At 38.2% G+C, this 19245-nt stretch overlaps 1 protein-coding gene across 5 annotated transcripts in view; it reads right to left on the bottom strand.

Annotated features, from left to right (window-relative positions):
- rgs3a (regulator of G protein signaling 3a) overlaps nucleotides 1–19245 on the bottom strand; it is a 121574-nt gene that overhangs the window by 10112 nt on the left and 92217 nt on the right. For all 5 annotated transcript variants that reach the window (XM_012916698.5, XM_004537996.5, XM_012916699.4 and 2 more), the window contains one exon: nucleotides 4288–4358. In XM_012916698.5, coding sequence (XP_012772152.1) covers nucleotides 4288–4358 — 71 coding nt within the window. The remainder of the gene's footprint in view (nucleotides 1–4287; nucleotides 4359–19245) is intronic.

Below are 19245 nucleotides of genomic sequence, written 5' to 3'. Positions count from 1 at the left end.
CAGGGATACTAATCATTTTGCAGGAAACCGCTTTATCTGTATTATATTTCAATGACGGCCAATCTCTATCCAGCAATACTAATGAGAACACTGCATATATTCAGTGTAAAATCTATACATGAGTCAGACAGAATGGCAGAAATGAACAGATGTTCATTTGCGTTGTGTTTCCAATAACAGTTGTTGAGTATCTTTCTTCATTTTTGTGCCTTTTCCATGTGTGTGCATTTAGCATCTCTTTGAAGTGAAGTTGGATTACCAATTTAACGCTTTAGTATTCTGATCCTGAACCTATCAACATGTATCAGATTTATGGATTTTATTGCTGCTGGTTTGAAAGTGCTGTCACCATGCAGTGATCCATTGTCTGTGGAATAAAGATGCTAGAAAGAATGCTTATTTGAAGAAAGACCATATTTGTGTCTTTTTTGCTATAAATGATGATCAAGATAAAGTTGTATAGATACATAAGCCATATGTAGACATAAGTATTAGGAACACCTTTACCTAATATGCTTTGGTATTGCTGCAAAAACAGCACTGACCAGCCAGGCATGGACTCTGTAAGACCTCTAAAGGTCCCCTGTGGTATCTGGCACCTAGATGTTAGTAGCAGAAGTCCTGTGAATTGCGAGGCAGAGTCGCTGCAAGACCTCTTGCTGCACATCACTCCCAACCGTCTCTCCTCTGGTTCCTTGCCCAAAGAGACCCTTCTTAAAGTTTTAAATGGCTAATTCTTGGTATGATTTGGCCATGTCAGATGTAATTTTTCCGCTTTACACTAATCTACATCTACTCGCTCAAGCGGCTCCCATGTTATTAATCAGTCTCCTACTTTCAAGCGAAGTAATTTGATATTTAATTTCTTTCGAGCATGCTTGTGCATCATATTTTAATCTATAGCACAGAGAATTTTGGTGAATTCTTCTTAATGAGTAGATATTTCCCTTGCTACTGGTCTGCAGTGTGGCATATTGGTAAATGACTGGAAGTGGGTGAAAACTGTATATTCAAAAAGAGGCTCGCATCACTGAACATTTAGAGTCATCCTTATTTTACTGACTGATGGTGACAGAAGAGAGTTTCATGACTGACTGACATACAGTTTAAGAACAAAAAACTCTTTTGTTTTCATGCAACCTTCAACAGTGTCAGAACCATGTAGTAGAAATGCTACTTGCTTAGCCTCTAACACACACAGCATGAACCCACTTAAGCTGAAGGCCATGGCACCCAAGAAGCACAACATCCTTTTATTAGAGCAAGGACAAAAGCAGAGACTGGTGCAAGATTAATCTCCGCATTTTGACAATTTGACTAATGTTGTTTACTTCATGTGACCCTAACGTCCCACCTTACAGCTGAGAAAAATCAAGTACAAATCTTATGGTTCAATAGCAGCAGTTTGAGAATTAGTATTTTTTTTACCTGTAATCTTTTTTTCTTTTCTTTTTTTTTAACTTTCCTTATATACTTTCCTTGACGCTCTAATATGTCAGTGTGATTGTTGGCCAGTGTAGAAGAGTTCAAACTTAAGAGAAATGCCGCATGGATGTAGTCCTATGTGTCGTTGCAATATTGCAGTATAATATGAACTGCAAATAAATGAAGAGCGCTGCATTACATATTGATTAAAAAAAATTACAGTACTTTATCACTGGCCTGTAGACCATGCTTCAAGCTTGCACTTGCCTTGGCTGTGCCAGAAGACAGCATGTGTAGTATTAGATGACAAAGGTTTTTTCTACCTACTGCAGTCAATCAAGCTGTCACATTTTTTTCTAACCAATCTATTTAGGCACACATTGCTCAGTATTATCAGTTTGCTCTGTGTTTGGGGTCTTGAATTGTAAAATAGGCACACCCGATATATTCACATTAAAAGTATATTGTATTCCATATTGTATTCTTTTTATGCCTGTTTTATTCAAACATTGAAGACAAGCTGAATAGGTTTGCAACAGCTGACAAACAGGCTACATACTCCAGACCACTGGGAAAAAAATAGCTGAGGAATTTTAATCACTTAATCTGCTCTTTAACTAAACACTGCAAAAAAGTAACAGGCTCAAGGACAGCTACTGTTTTATTGTATGCAATGTAAGAAATGTGCTTTCATCTTTTCAAAGAAGAGAACGAGCAGCCGATGAATTGCTGAGCCCATGTGCATCCCCAACATGTACACCTTACTTCTCACCTCAAAGAGAATATGAAACGCGCATATGGTTCCATACACCTCATTTACCGCTTCATTAAGCAGTTGATGAGCAGCATTACACTATGAGCTTTAACTTTCACATTTGTCTTTCAAAGTCTATAGCACATCTCTGCATTTGCAGGTCCGTGAACATGTAGATATTATGCGTGCAACATTAATTAGTCACATTTACACCCGAGAAGCACATCCACAGTTTTCCTATCTGCCTTAATTCATCTAAATTAAATTTTAAAATGACACTCGACATCTACTGGGTATTTGTCCTAACACTCTCAGTCGTCAATCCATCAATCCAGCCACACAAAGGGTGTGACTGGATTGATGGATTGTTTAATACATTCCACGCTACAGAGGGGTGTGAAATTGTACACTCTGTTGATTACATTAGCATTAAAAGGCTGGTGAATGAACAGGAGGGCTGCCATACTTGCTGTTTTTCTGCTGAGTTGGGAAACGTGTCGCCATGTGCTGATTTTTTTTTTTATTCTTGGCAAAAGAAAAACATACATGGAAGTACAATATATTAGGTAAAAACAGAGTTATACAATTCTACTGAGCTTGAGCTCAATTATTCTTCAACGTAGCATAAACTCTTCTGCAAGCTTTCTTGTCATTTCTTTAAGCAGTCTTTAGGAAAAGTTCTCCAGGCTTCTTCAAAAACATTCAAAGCTCTTCTTTGTATGTTGGCTGCCTTTGGTTCAATTCTCTCACAAGATTATCCCACACTGCTTCAGTAATGTTGAAGTCTGGGCTCTGGGGAGACCAATCCATGACTCATATCTGTTTTTTCCAGGTACATTTTTACTCCATTAGCAATACGTTTGAGATGATTTCCATGCTGAAAAACTAAGCTGTTGGCATCCAAATTTTTTCCATAAGGTATTGCATGGCAGATAAAAATCTGACTTTCCTTTTGTGGATTCATTATTCCATCAGTTTTGACAAGATCTCCAGCACCACTGGGTGAAATGCAGCCCCAAACCAAACCATGACAGAGCTTCCACCGTGTTTCCCAGATGGCTTTAGACACCTACTCTCCTGACCTCCTTTGTATACAATGATGACAATTTGAATTAAAAATGATCAATGTGGGTTCATCATTCCATAAAACCTATTGTCACTGATTTTTCAGCCCAGTTCTTAAAAGTTGGCAGCCTTTTCTCCCTGTTTTGCTTCCTTAAGAATGGCTTCTTGATGGCCAACTTCTGATGAGTTCTGATGAGGCTTTAATGCTAAGATATGCCAAGATTTTGGCTAGTAGCTATTTGAAAATCACCTTGTTGCTGAAAAAATATGAATTTATGCCTGTCAGTCTTTGGCATTTTCTATAACTTCAACTAAAGAATTGGAAACAATTCAAGTGTCTTTGCAACAGGTTACTTTGGTTCTTTCTAAAGATGTCTTTTGTGAGTAGATGCAACACTGGTTCATCCCTTGAATTAGGTGCCTTGTTTATCCTGATCGTTCATAAGTCAACATTAGGTGGTTTAATAAACAGAAAAACATTCCTCTGAAAATATGTCACGTTATTGAAAGGACTGGACTGAAGGTGAGTGAAAATGCAGCCGACATCTAAGGAAAAACCTCAAAAGACCTTCAGAAAGCCTGAAGAACTAATGCTCAAGATTATTTTAAAAAATAACAAGAAGGTCTGGCTCCTTGGAAGAAAAATATAAAGAAATAAAGGTTGGCTCAAGCCTTTAATCTTGATTATGTACCAAAATGTCCACTGCATCCTACCAACTTTGAGTACTGGGTAAGCTTTAGAGCTACTATTGATTGGACATTTCTTTTGACACATCCAAGTGGAAACTCTGAATTTAATATAATTGTCAGATCTGTGTTGTCATGTCATTTAATTACCACTCAAATCGCTTCTCCTTCTCATACACAAATAAAGTCTGCATTTAAAATCTAAATAGCAATGCTCTGTTTTTCGTGTATTGTCTTAATGTTGCACCAGGGTAATTGATAAGAAAATCCTTACAAATTCCTAAATGAGCAAACACACAAAGGGACAAAATAAATGGAACACGATAGACATATCCATATATGATTTGAATACTCACAGGTTCTTGGATTTCTTCTTCTTGGTTCCTCCGGGGCCGACCTCGCAGCTACAGGGGGATCCGGCACTCAACTGAGGGAAGAGGAAGGAGAGGACACACTGCATCATCCACCCTCCACACAGAAAGAGGGCCCTGCAGGCTCCTGCAAAGACTGTAGCAAGCTCTGACTACCTCCAATTGGCTATGACTACCCAATTGGCTAGGAAGCAAGTAAGTCCGTGGAGTGTCCTTATCAAAAGCAAGGCTAGTCCAGGTAACACATACAGCCAGCCTCCAAAATGGTTATTCCATAGCAGCAGTCCACATTGTAAATCCCACAGTGCTCTCTGAGGTGTGTGCCTGTATCTCACGGGTACACTTGGTGTTTGTCTGGGCATAACAAAGTAAGGAAATCTGTGAGAGTGGGAGAGTGTAAAAGACTACAGCTGTTGTTTCTGTTGGCCTCCAACTGTGCCCTAGGTTTGAAGTGTTGAGCCAAGACTCCGGGTTTCACATGACACATTCTGCCAACCCACCATTTTGATTGGTTAAGGGAAAAGGGAAGTTGCTTCAGGGTGGAGAAGGGGTCAATCTCCACTAATCTGATGGTCTGAAACTGCCCCCATTGTATGTGTGAGTGAGGCTCTAAATAATGAGCCATTGTATTACAGCAATACACATCCGAGCTAGATACTGGCCAGCTGGTAACAGATGGCGTGTGTTTTCTATCTTTGAAGACCCCCAGCTTGCGTTTCAACCTTGAGAGTGAGGGCTTTTTTCTCTTTTCCTTTGTTTTTTCTTTACAAATGTTGGCAGTGCCACAGTTCTTAAAGGTCTTGTGAAGCTTTTACTTTGGTGAAATAAAGAAATTCTTCTAGAAATGCAGCAACAAAACTAAAGACATACCATTTGTATTTTTTCTTTTCCTACCATGAATTCTTTTGAGCCCTTATAAGCTGTCAGACCTCAAGCCTACCACAGCAGCTGTTTCCTATCAATCGAGGAAGCTACACATTTTTTTGTCTCCTTCAAGCCTGTGCTAAATCAAAGTTGCAATTTAAACGAAATAGCTTTCCATATCCGTAAACACTTCTGTCAAGGTTACGTAAAGGTTAAAAATGTAATAAACCAGTTGGGTTCCTCGGTGGTATGACAGAAACATACTGGTGGTAGTGTTATTAAATGATTAGTTTCAAACTGTCTGTCCAGTTGCGTGCATACAGCTAGAATGGCTACATTGTGCTTGTACCGTTATTATTGTATTTAACAATAATGCATAGTCTCAAGGGCAAACACTTCCTGCTTTATGCATCCTTCCACACTGAACCACCCTACATATACCAGCTGCCAAACTATATCCTGTCGTGCTTTTGCATTATTGTTTCTGCTCAAAGTGGAATAATCTATTGATCTACTGAAGTGACTGACAACTCTAAACACTGCCAAAAAAAGGCGGAGAAATACGCTCAATTTAACTTAACTGCGTTTGTACATCATTTTTCTAGCTGGTAGCTTATTCTGACAACCTCAGCTTTCAGCAGGACAACGCAGAAACTGCTGAAGCTGATGTGAGTGAGCACAACGTGTCAGTGCCTCCTTCCCTCAGAGCAGATTTGATACTACAGATTGCATAGCTTTTTTTTTAATCACCTTTAGTACCTGTGAGTGGATTTGTCTCCTCAAAGCTCCAGTTACAGATGGAACATGTCTCCTACACTCTTTTAATAACTCCTTCCTTTAACAAAGATTAAGGTTGTCACTGTGTGCAGTGCAGAGTGATGCACTCCAAGCATTCAGATTAAAGTCATAGTCGAATGTGAAAGGTGAGTGAGAATATGTTGTAGGAGATATCTAAAAATAAGCACAATCCAAGAGCACAGACAAAATTGTGATGTGCGTCTGTTTAAGGCTTCATTTTATGGGCAAAATAAGAATATTGTATTTGGTTATGTAGACTGGGGCACTGATCGATTTCAACATCACGCAAACATGTTTTTACATATTAAACTGACACTTAGTCAGTGTCTGTCTTGATTGTTACTTCATGTCCATTTTGTTCAATGTCATTCAACATCTAATACCAGTAAACACCCGTGATGTTTACTCTGTGATAAGCAAAACTTACACAACAGAATCAAACTACAAACATAGTCCATGTATTATGTATTTATTTATTTAGTCTGGAAAGAGACTATGTCACTGAGGTTCATGGGAGAAACCAGAATCTAATCATTAATCTCAGAGTAAGAGAACAACAGGGCAGCCCCAGTCTCCACAGAGCCATCAATGATGCTTCCCCCTGAAAGTACAGGACACAACTGGAAAAAGACTTTGTCCTCTTCAAAGAAACTTGTCCTCATGCCAGGTGATGTTTAACTAGACTACTGTTTCACCTAAATGAGTGCAGAGGGGTGTATATGTGAGCTTTTGCTACAATCTGGATGTTTCATCCAAATACATGCCAACCCTTTAAATTAATTAGCACCTGCTGCTGAACATATCTGGAGAGGTAGTCTGCCTTAAACATTAATGTGGATGGCATCCAAGCTCAAACAGGGAAAAAAGGCCATGAGCACAGATAGATCATAAAATAAAATATATTCTGACACCTGAAAATGATAAGTATTTTTCACCTCTTACCTTCCCTCTACACACACACACACACACACACACACAAACACACACACGGAGTGCCAAACCTCCTGTCTACACCCAACAGCAGCACTGCAAATCAAGAAATATGGCTCTGTGATGTCAGTGGAAAGTTAGTCAAAAGGGAGGAGTGTCTTCAGTTGCAACACCATAATTTCACACAGGATAAAAATGCCCTTCTACCTTCCACTTAATTTCTATTCATGAGGGTGAGGGTGCAATCTACAGGAACACACTGATTAAACTCTACATAAGAGGAAGTCATTATGGGTTTCAACAAATTACCACTTGTCTACCTGAATATAAGCCTTTCATAGGAAACAGCGGCAGAGCAACAGGGACGTTTATGACACCTATGTTTTAAATAAATGAAACGGAAATATTTTTTATGAGGCCATGGTCCTGTCGTCCAGTGAAAAATATTATTACAGTTTGTTGATATAAGCTACTTGCAAACCTGTGGAATATTAGCACCAAACACCATCTGACTTTATGTGTAACTCCCAAAGAGCCTCAAAACTTGAGTTTCAGCAAACTGTATAGCACTGTTAATACAAAGAATTTAGTTTTGAGTAGTAAAAAATATAATATAAAAGCATTAAAAATGTATTCTTAGGTATTAGTTCTACTTTTCTTCTGTTTTGCTCCTTTTCCTCTTTGTTCCTTCTGATAGCCCAAGCCCAGCTTCACGCCCGCACACGGTACACACACACATGTACACACAACTGTGTGCCTGGCAATGGTCAGTAGAGGATAACAAAAGTATGAGGCTTTTCTAAAAATAGCCTTGGTGCACGAGTCTCTGTGAGAACAAACTTAACTGAAGACAGCAAGAAAACACAGCATTAGCCAAAGACCACATGGCGACATAGCCCCCTGACGCACGGGATGCACATGTTGGCACGCTGTTACGGATTGCGGGACAGCTGTGTAGATACAAAGTTTAACAGACTTCGTGACACATGTGCCTTTGGAGGCCATTGTGTGTACTTATATATGTATGCATATGTGAATAACATAGGCAAACGTGTTCTGGAGAGTTCTACATAAAGTTTCAAATGTTTATAAAAAGACACCCATGCTCGTGGCATGTCTGTTCAGTAAACATCAAAGGAGAATATGTGTGTGCCACACTGGGATAGGACACAAACTATTTGCCTTCAGTTCAATAAATTGTTCATTCTTTAACTCCACACCACCGACAAACACACTGTAAGAACAATATTATGAACACAGCTCAGAAGGATTCCTGACCCAGACTCAGGTCAGACTCCAAATCCGCCCCCAACCTAAAACCGTAGAGGTGAATAAATGTATTTTGCTCTTTGTGTATTCAAACTACTTTTTGGCTTTTCATGCCCTGCTGCCTTTTCGTCATCAGGCCTCCTTCAGACTGCTTCCATCCATTTCAGCCCCCTGTTTCTTTGTCTGTTTGACCACAAACTCACAAGCCAGTGTCTGAGCAATCCACTCCAACTAGTAAAGCATTAGATTGGTGCTGCGTGTCAGAGCCCCGCTTCCTGGCATTGTGTGGCAGTGTTTATGTGGCATACCCCATTCACAGTGATCTAATGATGCTGTTAAAACCTTGCATCACTGCCCTGCTCTGAACCTGGTTTTCCAGAAGCTCTGATGCGAGCCAGCTTTGATAAGTAAACACAGTTTTACCGATACTAAAATATTAACGGTTTAGATAGCTGGGCTGGTGTAGGCTTTAGGCTATAACAGCAACAACAAAAAGATTCCCTGAAGATTAAAGTGTTATTTTTAAGCACACGAAAGCCACAGAATTCAGAAAAAAGAGGACTTTTTTTCACATGACTGCCTGCCTGATTTCAGACCAGTCTGCACAGTTTTCAATCTGGGTTGACTTTTATTGGTATAATCCTACTTGTGCATTCAAAAGTTGTTATCTGAACACCAAAATGCAATCATGCAATGAATATAACATAAAGCTCAGAATGTATTTCTATCTTCAAGCCCTCACCTAAAATCACTCTATAAGCTGTTTTTGATTTCACTGTGATAACGTAGCAATGAGCACAAAGCAGACAAAAGGAAAGGGTCAGACATCAATAGCGTGAGCTGCAAAATGCAAAATTACAGCATGCTTCTTTATATTACAAATTCATTCATTCATTAGCCTTCCTCATCTGGCAAGCAAAACGCTTGCTTCAGGGAACTGGAAAACTGGAAAAACGGTTTATGTAGTTCATGCAACTGGATAAAATTGCATATTAGGCATTTGGTTTTGTGGTTTTTGGTCTCCTGTTTCTTTGTTAAATGTGAGCTTTTGCCTTTTTCCCTTTGTATACTGTTGTATTTTCTGGCTGATTTAAACAATCCATTGTTCCTTCAGTGGTCCTTGGAGAGAGCAGAGTTTGCTGTTTTTTGTCTCTAGTCACCTATGTTTTTTCCAAGTCTCTGGCATAAATCTGTGCAGATACTTTCAAGGGCAAGAAAAATGGCCAAGATAATCATCAAACAAGCAGCCTGTGTCTGGTGATTTTCCTGGGTTATGAAAGCCTGTTATGCAAATGGCCTATTATTACTTTTCAAAATAGAACGAGTGACGCACAGTTATATTCATGCAAGTATATAAAAAAAACATGTATTGAAGATAGTTTCACATAAAGGTCCCTACTTTGCGTAAAGATGTATTTTCTAACTCCAGGACCTCCACAGGAAAGTACTACTCGACAATTAGCTTTGCTTAATTTGAGGCAGATGACCGCATTTTATCACTCCGAATCGTAATTATTTTTTTTAATTATCTCTCGTAGGTTTTCTCAGTAATTGTAGTGTAATATCAACACACACTGAAAACAAATAATCTAAAACTAATCTAAATTCAATTAAAGAAATCATACTTGATAATTAGAGGTCAAAAATGATAATGAACACGCTTTGATTAAAATAATCATTTGGAATGTGCTCTGGCACTGCTGTTAGACTGTTTTTATCATTCCTTCATGTGCAACACAGGCTATTTGGCGAAAAGATATTATAAGGTAATCGTACGTGTTCAATTTTATTTTACTTTTTTTTTCATCTCTGGAAAGGAAATCAGTGATTAGACGCTGCATTAGACTTAAGGTATAATAAAAGACAACTGGTTATGCTCCAAAACAATTATCGCTGTTGAAGGTGTATTTTTGTTGTTTCTGCAAAAATTGTTGAAAAGTGTTTAAGTGGAAGAACTCAAAGTGACAACAGAGATGACATTGTATAGAGGGATGATTCAGATCGTGTTCCGTGTCAACGTTTCATTACGTGAACATCCACTGCCTTTTCAGAGTGAAAACTACCCTAAACTAAATAAAAGAGAAATGAACTGAATTCAGAGCATAAGGAAAATAGAGATCATTTCAGATTAAACACTAAAGTTAAATGTTACAACTGACAACATAGTGCTAAAAAAGATGGAGTCTTTAATTCTGGCATGTTAAACCATTTATATAGTTAAGTTTGATTGGGTGACCTGTGTCTGAAGAGAAAAACAAGATAGGGAGAATATTGTAAACAATTATTCATATTCATACACACGATGCTTTCAGTGCTTCTTTTGGTATGACATTTTCTTTCCACAGTTCTTTTATGGCTTTGTATTAAAAGCTCTGAGAAAACATTTTTAGATGCCTCTATAATTCTTTATGCGTTATTATATAACTGCTTCAGTTATTGTTTTTCCAGCTTCCTTTATAAATGATAGGAAATAATCTTGTGGTCTTCCCAGTGGCTGCATGATGTTTATCTGCATTCATCGGTCAGAATGTGTACAGTTGTTGGTGTAACCGAACGGTAACATACACTCTAACACACACGCACCCAAACAGTACAATGGGACAACTACAATTATCAGAAATATCTCTGAACAAACTCAGTGACCAGCAGCCAGGATACGGACTCATTCCTACTCTAACTACATTATGAAAGTGGTTACAATAGGTGCATTGTCTGAGTGTGTGCTTGTGCTTGTGTGTGTGTGTGAGGATGTCTGGGTATATTGAATGCTTGATCTGATTCTTCCCTGCCTCCTGTTATTCAGCACCTCTCCGGAGATGGCTGCTTTCCTGCATTAGTACTTCCCATGTCATGGTATGTTAATGAACAATGCTAGGACAACGTCACTCTTTTGAACTGCTCTGACAAGATGTCAGGTTACTAAGACATTTTCTGACCAGCAGATGACCTTTCTGCATGTAATTCTAAATGGCTGCAGCTACAGAGTTCTCCCCAAAACTGGCTGTTATACACAGACTGAAAAAGTAGGTCACTGATTCCTAATCAGAAGCAGCTACATTAGGAAGATGTCAAAAAAACAAACACATACTGAGCTAATTTTAAATAAGTATATAAGATATATATGTATATATACAGTAACCAAAGAGCTTCTCAGGTCAGAGTAATGGGATATTGTTCAACGCTAAAGTCAGTCAACAATTCAATTATTAATTACAAAATTGAATTGAGAATTCAGACCTACAAGCAAGCAGCAACTAAAGGGGGCTGCAGTAATGGTCTAGCAGTCATTGACTCGAAAGGCTTTTCATCCAAGTATTTAAAAAAATCCTTATATTTAAAATTATGTTAGTTTGTCCAAATAACTTTAACCCTCTGAATGTATGTTTAAAATGGTCTATAATTCCTAAATACTTAAAGCATTGTTTTTGTTAAGTCCATTGACGTAAAGTTGAAAGTCTTAAAAACCCACTGTGGTGGTATACAGAGGCAAAACTACAAAACTGTGTCTTTACTGAAGTGTATGTTTTGTAAAATAATAAGCCTTTAGCCTTCAAGGCTACTGCAGCTGCAGATAAAATCCACATTCGTCCATCTAGATTTTTCAACATATTATTTCAGGATATCTAATGAACAACGTGTCTCATAAAATCTCAGCTTCTCTTGTAATTACTTTAATAGCCAAAGCAAGGAAAACTAAAAAGTCATCATGCTGACCTTGTTCAGTCTGATGACTTTTTTTCATGTTCCATGTTTGATGAACATCCTGACATCTTTATTACTACTGCTACTAAAGCTTCACAGCTAGGATTCAATATAGCAGTTACAGTCCTCAGCAATACAGACTGTTCAGATCATACTAAAGTGCGTTTGCACATATAAGCTGCACTTTTTATAACTAGAACGTTACATCCCTGATAAAGGGAGGTTATTTAAATCCTAAATAATTACCACTGTCTTGGTGCAAATAAATTCTTTGCCTTTAGTTTCAGTATAATGTTTCCACATCAATATGAGGGAGCCAGATAACACTGTCCTATTGGCTTTATGTTGCATCACCAGTCATCAACGAGTGGTCAGTCTCGTTGATCATTACGGTCCTGAGGTCAGAGTGGTAACACATAGAGCAAGAGTGTTAGTGCTGTGAGTAGCAGGTGCTGCCTTGAATCTGTTATTAGCATTTTGTATTTTTATCACAGCCAAGCAGAAGGGCTGGTTGCCACCAACTAAAGTGATTACTAGGAAAGTAGCAGGTCAGGAAGAGACGTATGGCATTCAAGAGGGAAGGAAGGAATGCTGCAAATGAGATTCCAAACACAGAAGCAGGGGAATGATGTGGGTCACACATCCATTTGTGTAAATGTCATGCTTCCTCCGTCCCAAGGGAAGTAAACAACACACAACAGTCATGGAATATCTGGCATTACCATTGGTCTCAATGTGTAGAGTGACTGAGAACTTAAAGCATCTGCTCCCAGTCATTTTTAAGTCGCCATGTCCAAACTCTTTTACTTTGATGTGTTCTGAAAATCAGCAGCTTTAAAAAAGTATGTTTTATTTTTATTTATTATTTATTTTTATTTTCTGTGCAAATAGTCCCTTAAAAAGTAACCTGTCCACAAAAAAGAAAACTGAAAGCAAAAGTAGAACATCAGTGCTTCTTGTGCGTCGGCTGTTTTAAAGCTATAAAATGCCTGCTAAAGACAAATGTCATTCTCCAATCTGGACTAAAAGAAATGGTTGGCTTTGTAAAAAAAAGGTTTTATCAACTAAAAATAAACAAAAGCTATAGCAGTGTATTTAATACATTTTGTGAAATTAATAATTGTTCTCTCTCTATAGCAAACTAAATGTACTTTACGTTAAAAAAAAAAGGATAAACATTATTTATACTGTGTCCAAGCTGAGTCAACTTTACGTTAATTAGTACCACTGCTGCACGATTAAATGTGAGGCATTCAACAGATTATTGTAGTCATAACAGAAAATAGCAAGCAAAAGAACTCCATGGAAAATACATAAAAGGGTTAGGAATAAAAAGATTATTCATTAGCTAAATTACATCTTTTATTCCATAATGAACAAGCAAAGAGTGAACTGTGATTTTCCTGTCTTTACCCTTCAGGGCTGATTGCTCCATTGACTCTGTTCCCATCCTGTGAGGACAGCATGTGTGTTCCTATCCTCCCACCAGCATTGTTCTCCCTGACTTCTGCTGCCCAGGGAGTACAACAGAGTGTACGACTTTGTCCTGTTTCTGTGCGTGCTGGGACACACTTACATGCTTCTACAATGCAAAGCAAGGCAGATTTATGTGCTGATAGCACAAATTGCACATGTACGTCTGTCTCCATGTATGTCCCTCTTTTACTTCAGTCAGAACACACAGTTCATTCAAAGTCTATCCAAGACAACCGACTGTGCAGATGAATGCTCAGATTTGGTATTAACAGTATTACCAACTGCAATAATAGCGACCTTGAAGAGTATTGACAGAGTACAGTCTGTTAGCACTACACAGCAAGTTTCATGTACTGAATGATTTGCCATTTATAATCTGTGAAATAATTTGCAAAGGACTTAGATGAAAATTTTGAAGTATTTGGAAGTATTTTACTGAGTGGAGATCATCCAGCAAAATGTGAATGTGACTGATATTGCGGCCAAAATTCAACTGAGCTCATAGAGAGATGGAGGATGAAAATCACCACTGAGCACACTTTCTTGAGACTAATGCTGGCTAATGCTAGCTTGCCAGCTAATCTACAAGCTATCTAGGCAAAATACTGTCTTGAGTGGATAAGATCAGCTAATTCATCCAAATTTCTGAGGCTGATATGGCAACTTAGCTTGCTATTTTCCAATGATTTGTTGGTTTTTATCCAGCAAAATGAAATATGTATAACTGATGTTTGCGCTTCACAGCACTAGCTAAAAGAAAAACCAAAGTTAGCTAAAGGACAGAAAGAAGTTACACGTGTCCTGCACTGGTGGCCAAAATCTGTTTTGTTGCTATTATATTTATACCCAGCTACAAGGTATATATGCTGGTCTCTCAGTCAGTTTACAACATAGGGTATGATAGAGGGTAGAGGAGGATTTCCCCTCTCTCTGGTCTACATATCTCCCCCCTGCTAATTTTTTTTAATATCCCCAGTGGGGATATAAAAATGCACCCTACCCCCTCTGATTCTTACTGCTTCATTTCAGAACGATCTACAGCATGAACAACAACACAGCGAGAAAGTGAGTTTTCCTTTCAGCACTTCAACACAGATGACACTGCCTGTTAAGTGGGGCTATAATCTAATTCTTTCCACTACAACCTCTTATTAAGCCACTAAATAAATATGCTTTAGAGTACAAACCTAACCAAATAAATGAGAAATGAACCAAATTCACCCCCCCCCCCCAAAAGAAAAAAAGCCTAGATGTATTCCTGGACATCATTGGCATCAGAATTCCTTACACAGATGAGTTATCCAGCTTCTTATCACTTTTTACAGCTATGCAACAGGGCTGCTGTCATCATGCAGTTCTAAAGGGAATCTTCAAATAAATTATGTGCAGGGTTTGTTGGCTTTGCAACTGATGCACTAATAGAGAGGAAAAGCCACAAAAGAGCAAAACGATCAGTCATACACTTTATAATGAACCTGATCGTCATTTACTGCATATTGAATACGGTCCATGATGCTGCAAAACACTTTAAAGAGCCAAGTCATTTTCACATATTCATTAACTCTCAAACTCAGAAAGTCTACTATTGATCTCAATAAATATAACATAGTTAGAGTTGCCTCCTTTGCCTCTTTAGAGATTTGAATGTGTGGTTAAAAGAGGAGCAGTGTGCTGCAGATGATGCTCTGCAGGATAGTAGAATATATGCCAACATGCAAGCAAGCTATTAAATATAGAGGAATATTTGTTTTATTAAATATTTTATTAAATACCCAGTCGGCCAAACATTGCTAGGTGGAAGAAGGATCTGATTTAGTTTTGGTATGTTTAACCATTTGTATTGTTTCACTGAGCCAAATGCATTTGGAGACAAAAACAGGAGATGGAGAAAATTGCTCTTTTTAAGTGAATTTGATTAATTAAAAAAAACAACTTCACTACATTACTTTAAATGCTGAGATTAGATGTATACGTTCAGAGCTTTTTTTTCTGAAGCTCATAATTATTTTAATAAGACAAACAGTACCAACTAGAGCAATGTCCCGTAAGCTTCACTGTGCAAAACTGGTGGGTGACGCACACATATGTGAACAACAGTTCCGTTAAAGGCCACAGGTATCATTAATAACAACAGCTGTACACGGGTTACTTATGGAACCATCTATAAACATTTATTTATCTAAATATTTTGCCATAGCAGTATTTTTTGGCTGACTCACCCAAAACACTGCTATGGCAACGAGCGCTGTAAACACCTCAGTTCAAACACACAGAGGACACAACTATGAAACAGGAGGCCTTCTGGAGTCTGTCTTGTCTTGAGTCATCTGAATGTCAGGAGAATGCCAGTGATAGCATCCAAAGTCCCAACATTTACCGACCAAAGAGAATACACTATAGGAGACAGTGCGGGTCTGCTGAACTGAGCTCTTCTAGTAAGTGCTCTGACATCAGGGCAACGTGTCTGACGAAAGAAAAATCATCAAACACTCTGCGCAGTAATTAGTTTATAGGTCACTGAGCAAATGCTGATGGTCATTCCTGTATACTGCTCAAAGTCTTGCATATTCCCGAGATGCAAGTGATAACGCGATATTGTATTAGTCATCAAGCTGATGACAACTGAAACAATACTCTCCAGTGATTTCCTAGCTCTCAGTCAGTTAGGTCTGTTAGGTCTCCCGTGTTGGTTCTTCATACTGTAGAAAGTCACTAACTTTGTTAAGTGTTGGTACTGGAAGCAGGTGTCAGGCAGTCTGTTACAATTACTGAGACAGGGTCCTCTACAGTCATTGGTATTGACATGTGTAGAGCACTCCTTCATGCACAGTTCAGAAGAGTAACTATTCACGAACCCCATTAAAATTCAGGCACAGTCACAAACAGGCAAACAACTGATAACAAATAAACAAGGATAATGCAAGCATAATTACTCAGGATTAGCTAGCCTTTGTTGTGGGGGTTTTGTAAAAATGCACAACTCCATGAATGAGTGGTTAAGTAGTAGCACTGGAGTATGAACGTTGAGATCTTTAACAAAGATTACATTTTTAAATCAGACACACTTTTTATGTGTCTGTATTCTACTACTTTACTTTTGTATGAATTAGTTAAAGTACACTTATCAAGCCTGGAATTTCTCCACATGTTAAAATGGTGTTCGTAGAGCTACGAGAAACAGCTTCTAACAAACGTTTAAGGAGTGGATGTAAGCAATAACATCATTCTCAAAGCCAATAAGAATATTATGAACTTCTACTGAACTTAGTTTAACTTAGTTAAAATGCACATTGCAACAGGAAAGCCTCTACTCAGCACTGAAACATCCACAGCATACATGTTTGGTTCTGGATGCTCTAAGCTGGCCTAGCACAAGTTTAATCAAGTTTATCTATACTGTGCTTTTAGAGAGGATTATGTTAGACAGATACATTTTTACATATTACAACATTTAATCATATGTCAGTAATCTACAATTATTAATATCTGTCAGCTCTTTTGAGATGCCAGCACAGAACACTGCATGCCTCATTCACTAAGCATGAAAAGCCAGTGCTGAAGGGAAAGTGGTTTGCAAAGTGGCTTGCAGATGTGAAGTCATTTTAGGCAGGCTAACTTGGATAAGTAGATAGCATTATATTATCTGGGCTAATGGACTCTGCACGACAACATAAACTTAATTTTCATCTCTCCAAAGCACTTTATCTGCTGGTGTGGATAGAGACATTTTGTATGGGACCTGCAGCTTCAACCTGAATATTTTATTCTTCATTAGGCAATTAAGTTACCACATGGTTTCTTGCTTTATAAGATGTTAAAAGTCAGTTGAGAAAGTGACTCCATGAAAATCACAGCATTAAAACAGTGCGCCGTAGGAAAACCACTGGCACTGTGTGTGGGTGCATGTGTGTGTGTGATTTACAAGTGCCATAACTTCTCGTGATATGCCAAAACAGTTCAGGCCAATGTTGTAAATAAAACGAATGGAAACTGTTATGTGGAAAAATTGAAGGAGAATGCAAGAGGACCTCTTGGCTGTGTGTTGTTCTGTAATGTAGCTACAATATGGCTGGGAGTGAAGATGAATCATTAAAAAAGAATAAGAAAGAATGAAATAAAGCTCTCTGTTTGCATACAGAGTGACTAAGGGATTGTTTGATGCAGAAATATGTATATAGACTTAGACGTATATATGTGCCACCTCGGGTTTGTGGGTATGTGCGGTTACTTTCTCCCCAACTGTGCATTCCTCTTCCTGCTTAAGTCAAAATTTAAAAAACAAATGAACAATCAAACATACAGAGACAGGGATAGGGGAGAATGACATAACATCTCTCTGGAACTTTCCAGACAGCACAGAAGACTTCACCGAAAGACAAAGGGAGATGTCCCTGATTTCACAACAAGAGATAATAAATTGTTCCCAAATTAAAAAAAAAAGAAAAAGTCCTGTTCAGACTTACATAACTCCTTTTTCCCTTTATTGGAAACGTACATGGACACTCACATTACATTTACATTATGGACTCTCCACCATTAAAGTTTGCTGTAAACTGTGGAGTAACACAGCACAACCTAAAAAAAACATTGCATTCAGTTCATTCACATTTTTTTTGTCAATAAGTAGGAGGTGACAGGATGCTGTGTTGACTGCTCTGAAAGTTTGCTCAGTCTCAGTAAATATTTACATGTTACTCATTTAGCATTGCAGTGGACTGGCTGTGCCCTGCGTGCATTTGAACTGTGGCCTTTTGTCCCATCCAGGCCAACTACTGTACAACAAAATCAAGAAAACCCACGCTTTTGTCCACAACGCCATCTGTGTTCAGTGGGTCGTAGTGCTCACAGACGATACGTGCCGATTGTGATGTGTGCCTTGGCACCTGGCAAATTACCTGTGGCGCCTGTTTTGTCTTATGCTGAAACAAAACACTTGAGATGAGCCTGGTACTCATCAATACACTATATTTTTAAACAGTTTCCGTGAATAACTTATTTAGTTCATTCAGTAAAAAAAAAAACACAACCAACCCTATTCTTAGGCCCGGTCATGCGCTGAGCCATATGAGATAAACACAAAAATCTTGATATGGAGTCCTATAACCTTTGAGCTAAAATTAACAAATATGCAACTTAGGGCCTGAGGAATAATGAGAGACAAGGATTAATAGAATAGTTTTTCTAGTGGAAAATTGCTGGGGCTTTACTCATATTTTTCTGTGTCACCCTAAAATAGAATATTTAAGTTCCTGTAAATGTTTTTCTTGCTTATTATTACAGCACAGAAAGTATTATGTAAAGGCGAGAAAAACAGAAGCCAATCTTTTCTCTGAAGGTACGTCACTCCAAACACACAGCTGTGTGTTCTATTGTTTTAACCTCTTTAATGTGTGCTTAACCCTAACTATCTTTTCTACTCAATGAGTGTTTTTCTAGCGTTCAACCTGTTTAACATAATACATATGCTTTACTCTCCCAATTATATTTTAGACATTAGTTATAAAAATATATATATTTTTATAACATTAAATTAGTTGTGCGGGAGCCAACACAACAGAACTGGACGGCCTGATTATGTGCACAGTGCACAAACATTACTGGAAAACATCTGCATACGTACTGAATTTTTAAGTTATGTTCAAGCCAACAATATGTTTTTTTCTCTCTTTAAATAATGCTAAATAATGTTAAACAACTGTTTTTATTATTTCATGTAAAAGTAAGAGGGGGGGAGTTAATGTTATATAATGCTGGACAGCTACAGAAACTGCCTTGCATGAGAGAAAACTGCAAGTCGGCCTCAGTGATTGGGCTGGAAGTACGCTGAGACCATTTTTACGACTGTCAGAGGTGTCCATAACATCATGCCAAACTACACCGATGTTAAATGTTAAATACATACTA

The sequence above is a fragment of the Maylandia zebra genome, linkage group LG7 (assembly GCF_041146795.1).
Source record: "Maylandia zebra isolate NMK-2024a linkage group LG7, Mzebra_GT3a, whole genome shotgun sequence".
NCBI classification, from domain to species: domain Eukaryota; kingdom Metazoa; phylum Chordata; class Actinopteri; order Cichliformes; family Cichlidae; genus Maylandia; species Maylandia zebra.
Note: the sequence above shows the minus strand (reverse complement) of the source record. Positions and strands in the feature narration are given on the sequence as shown.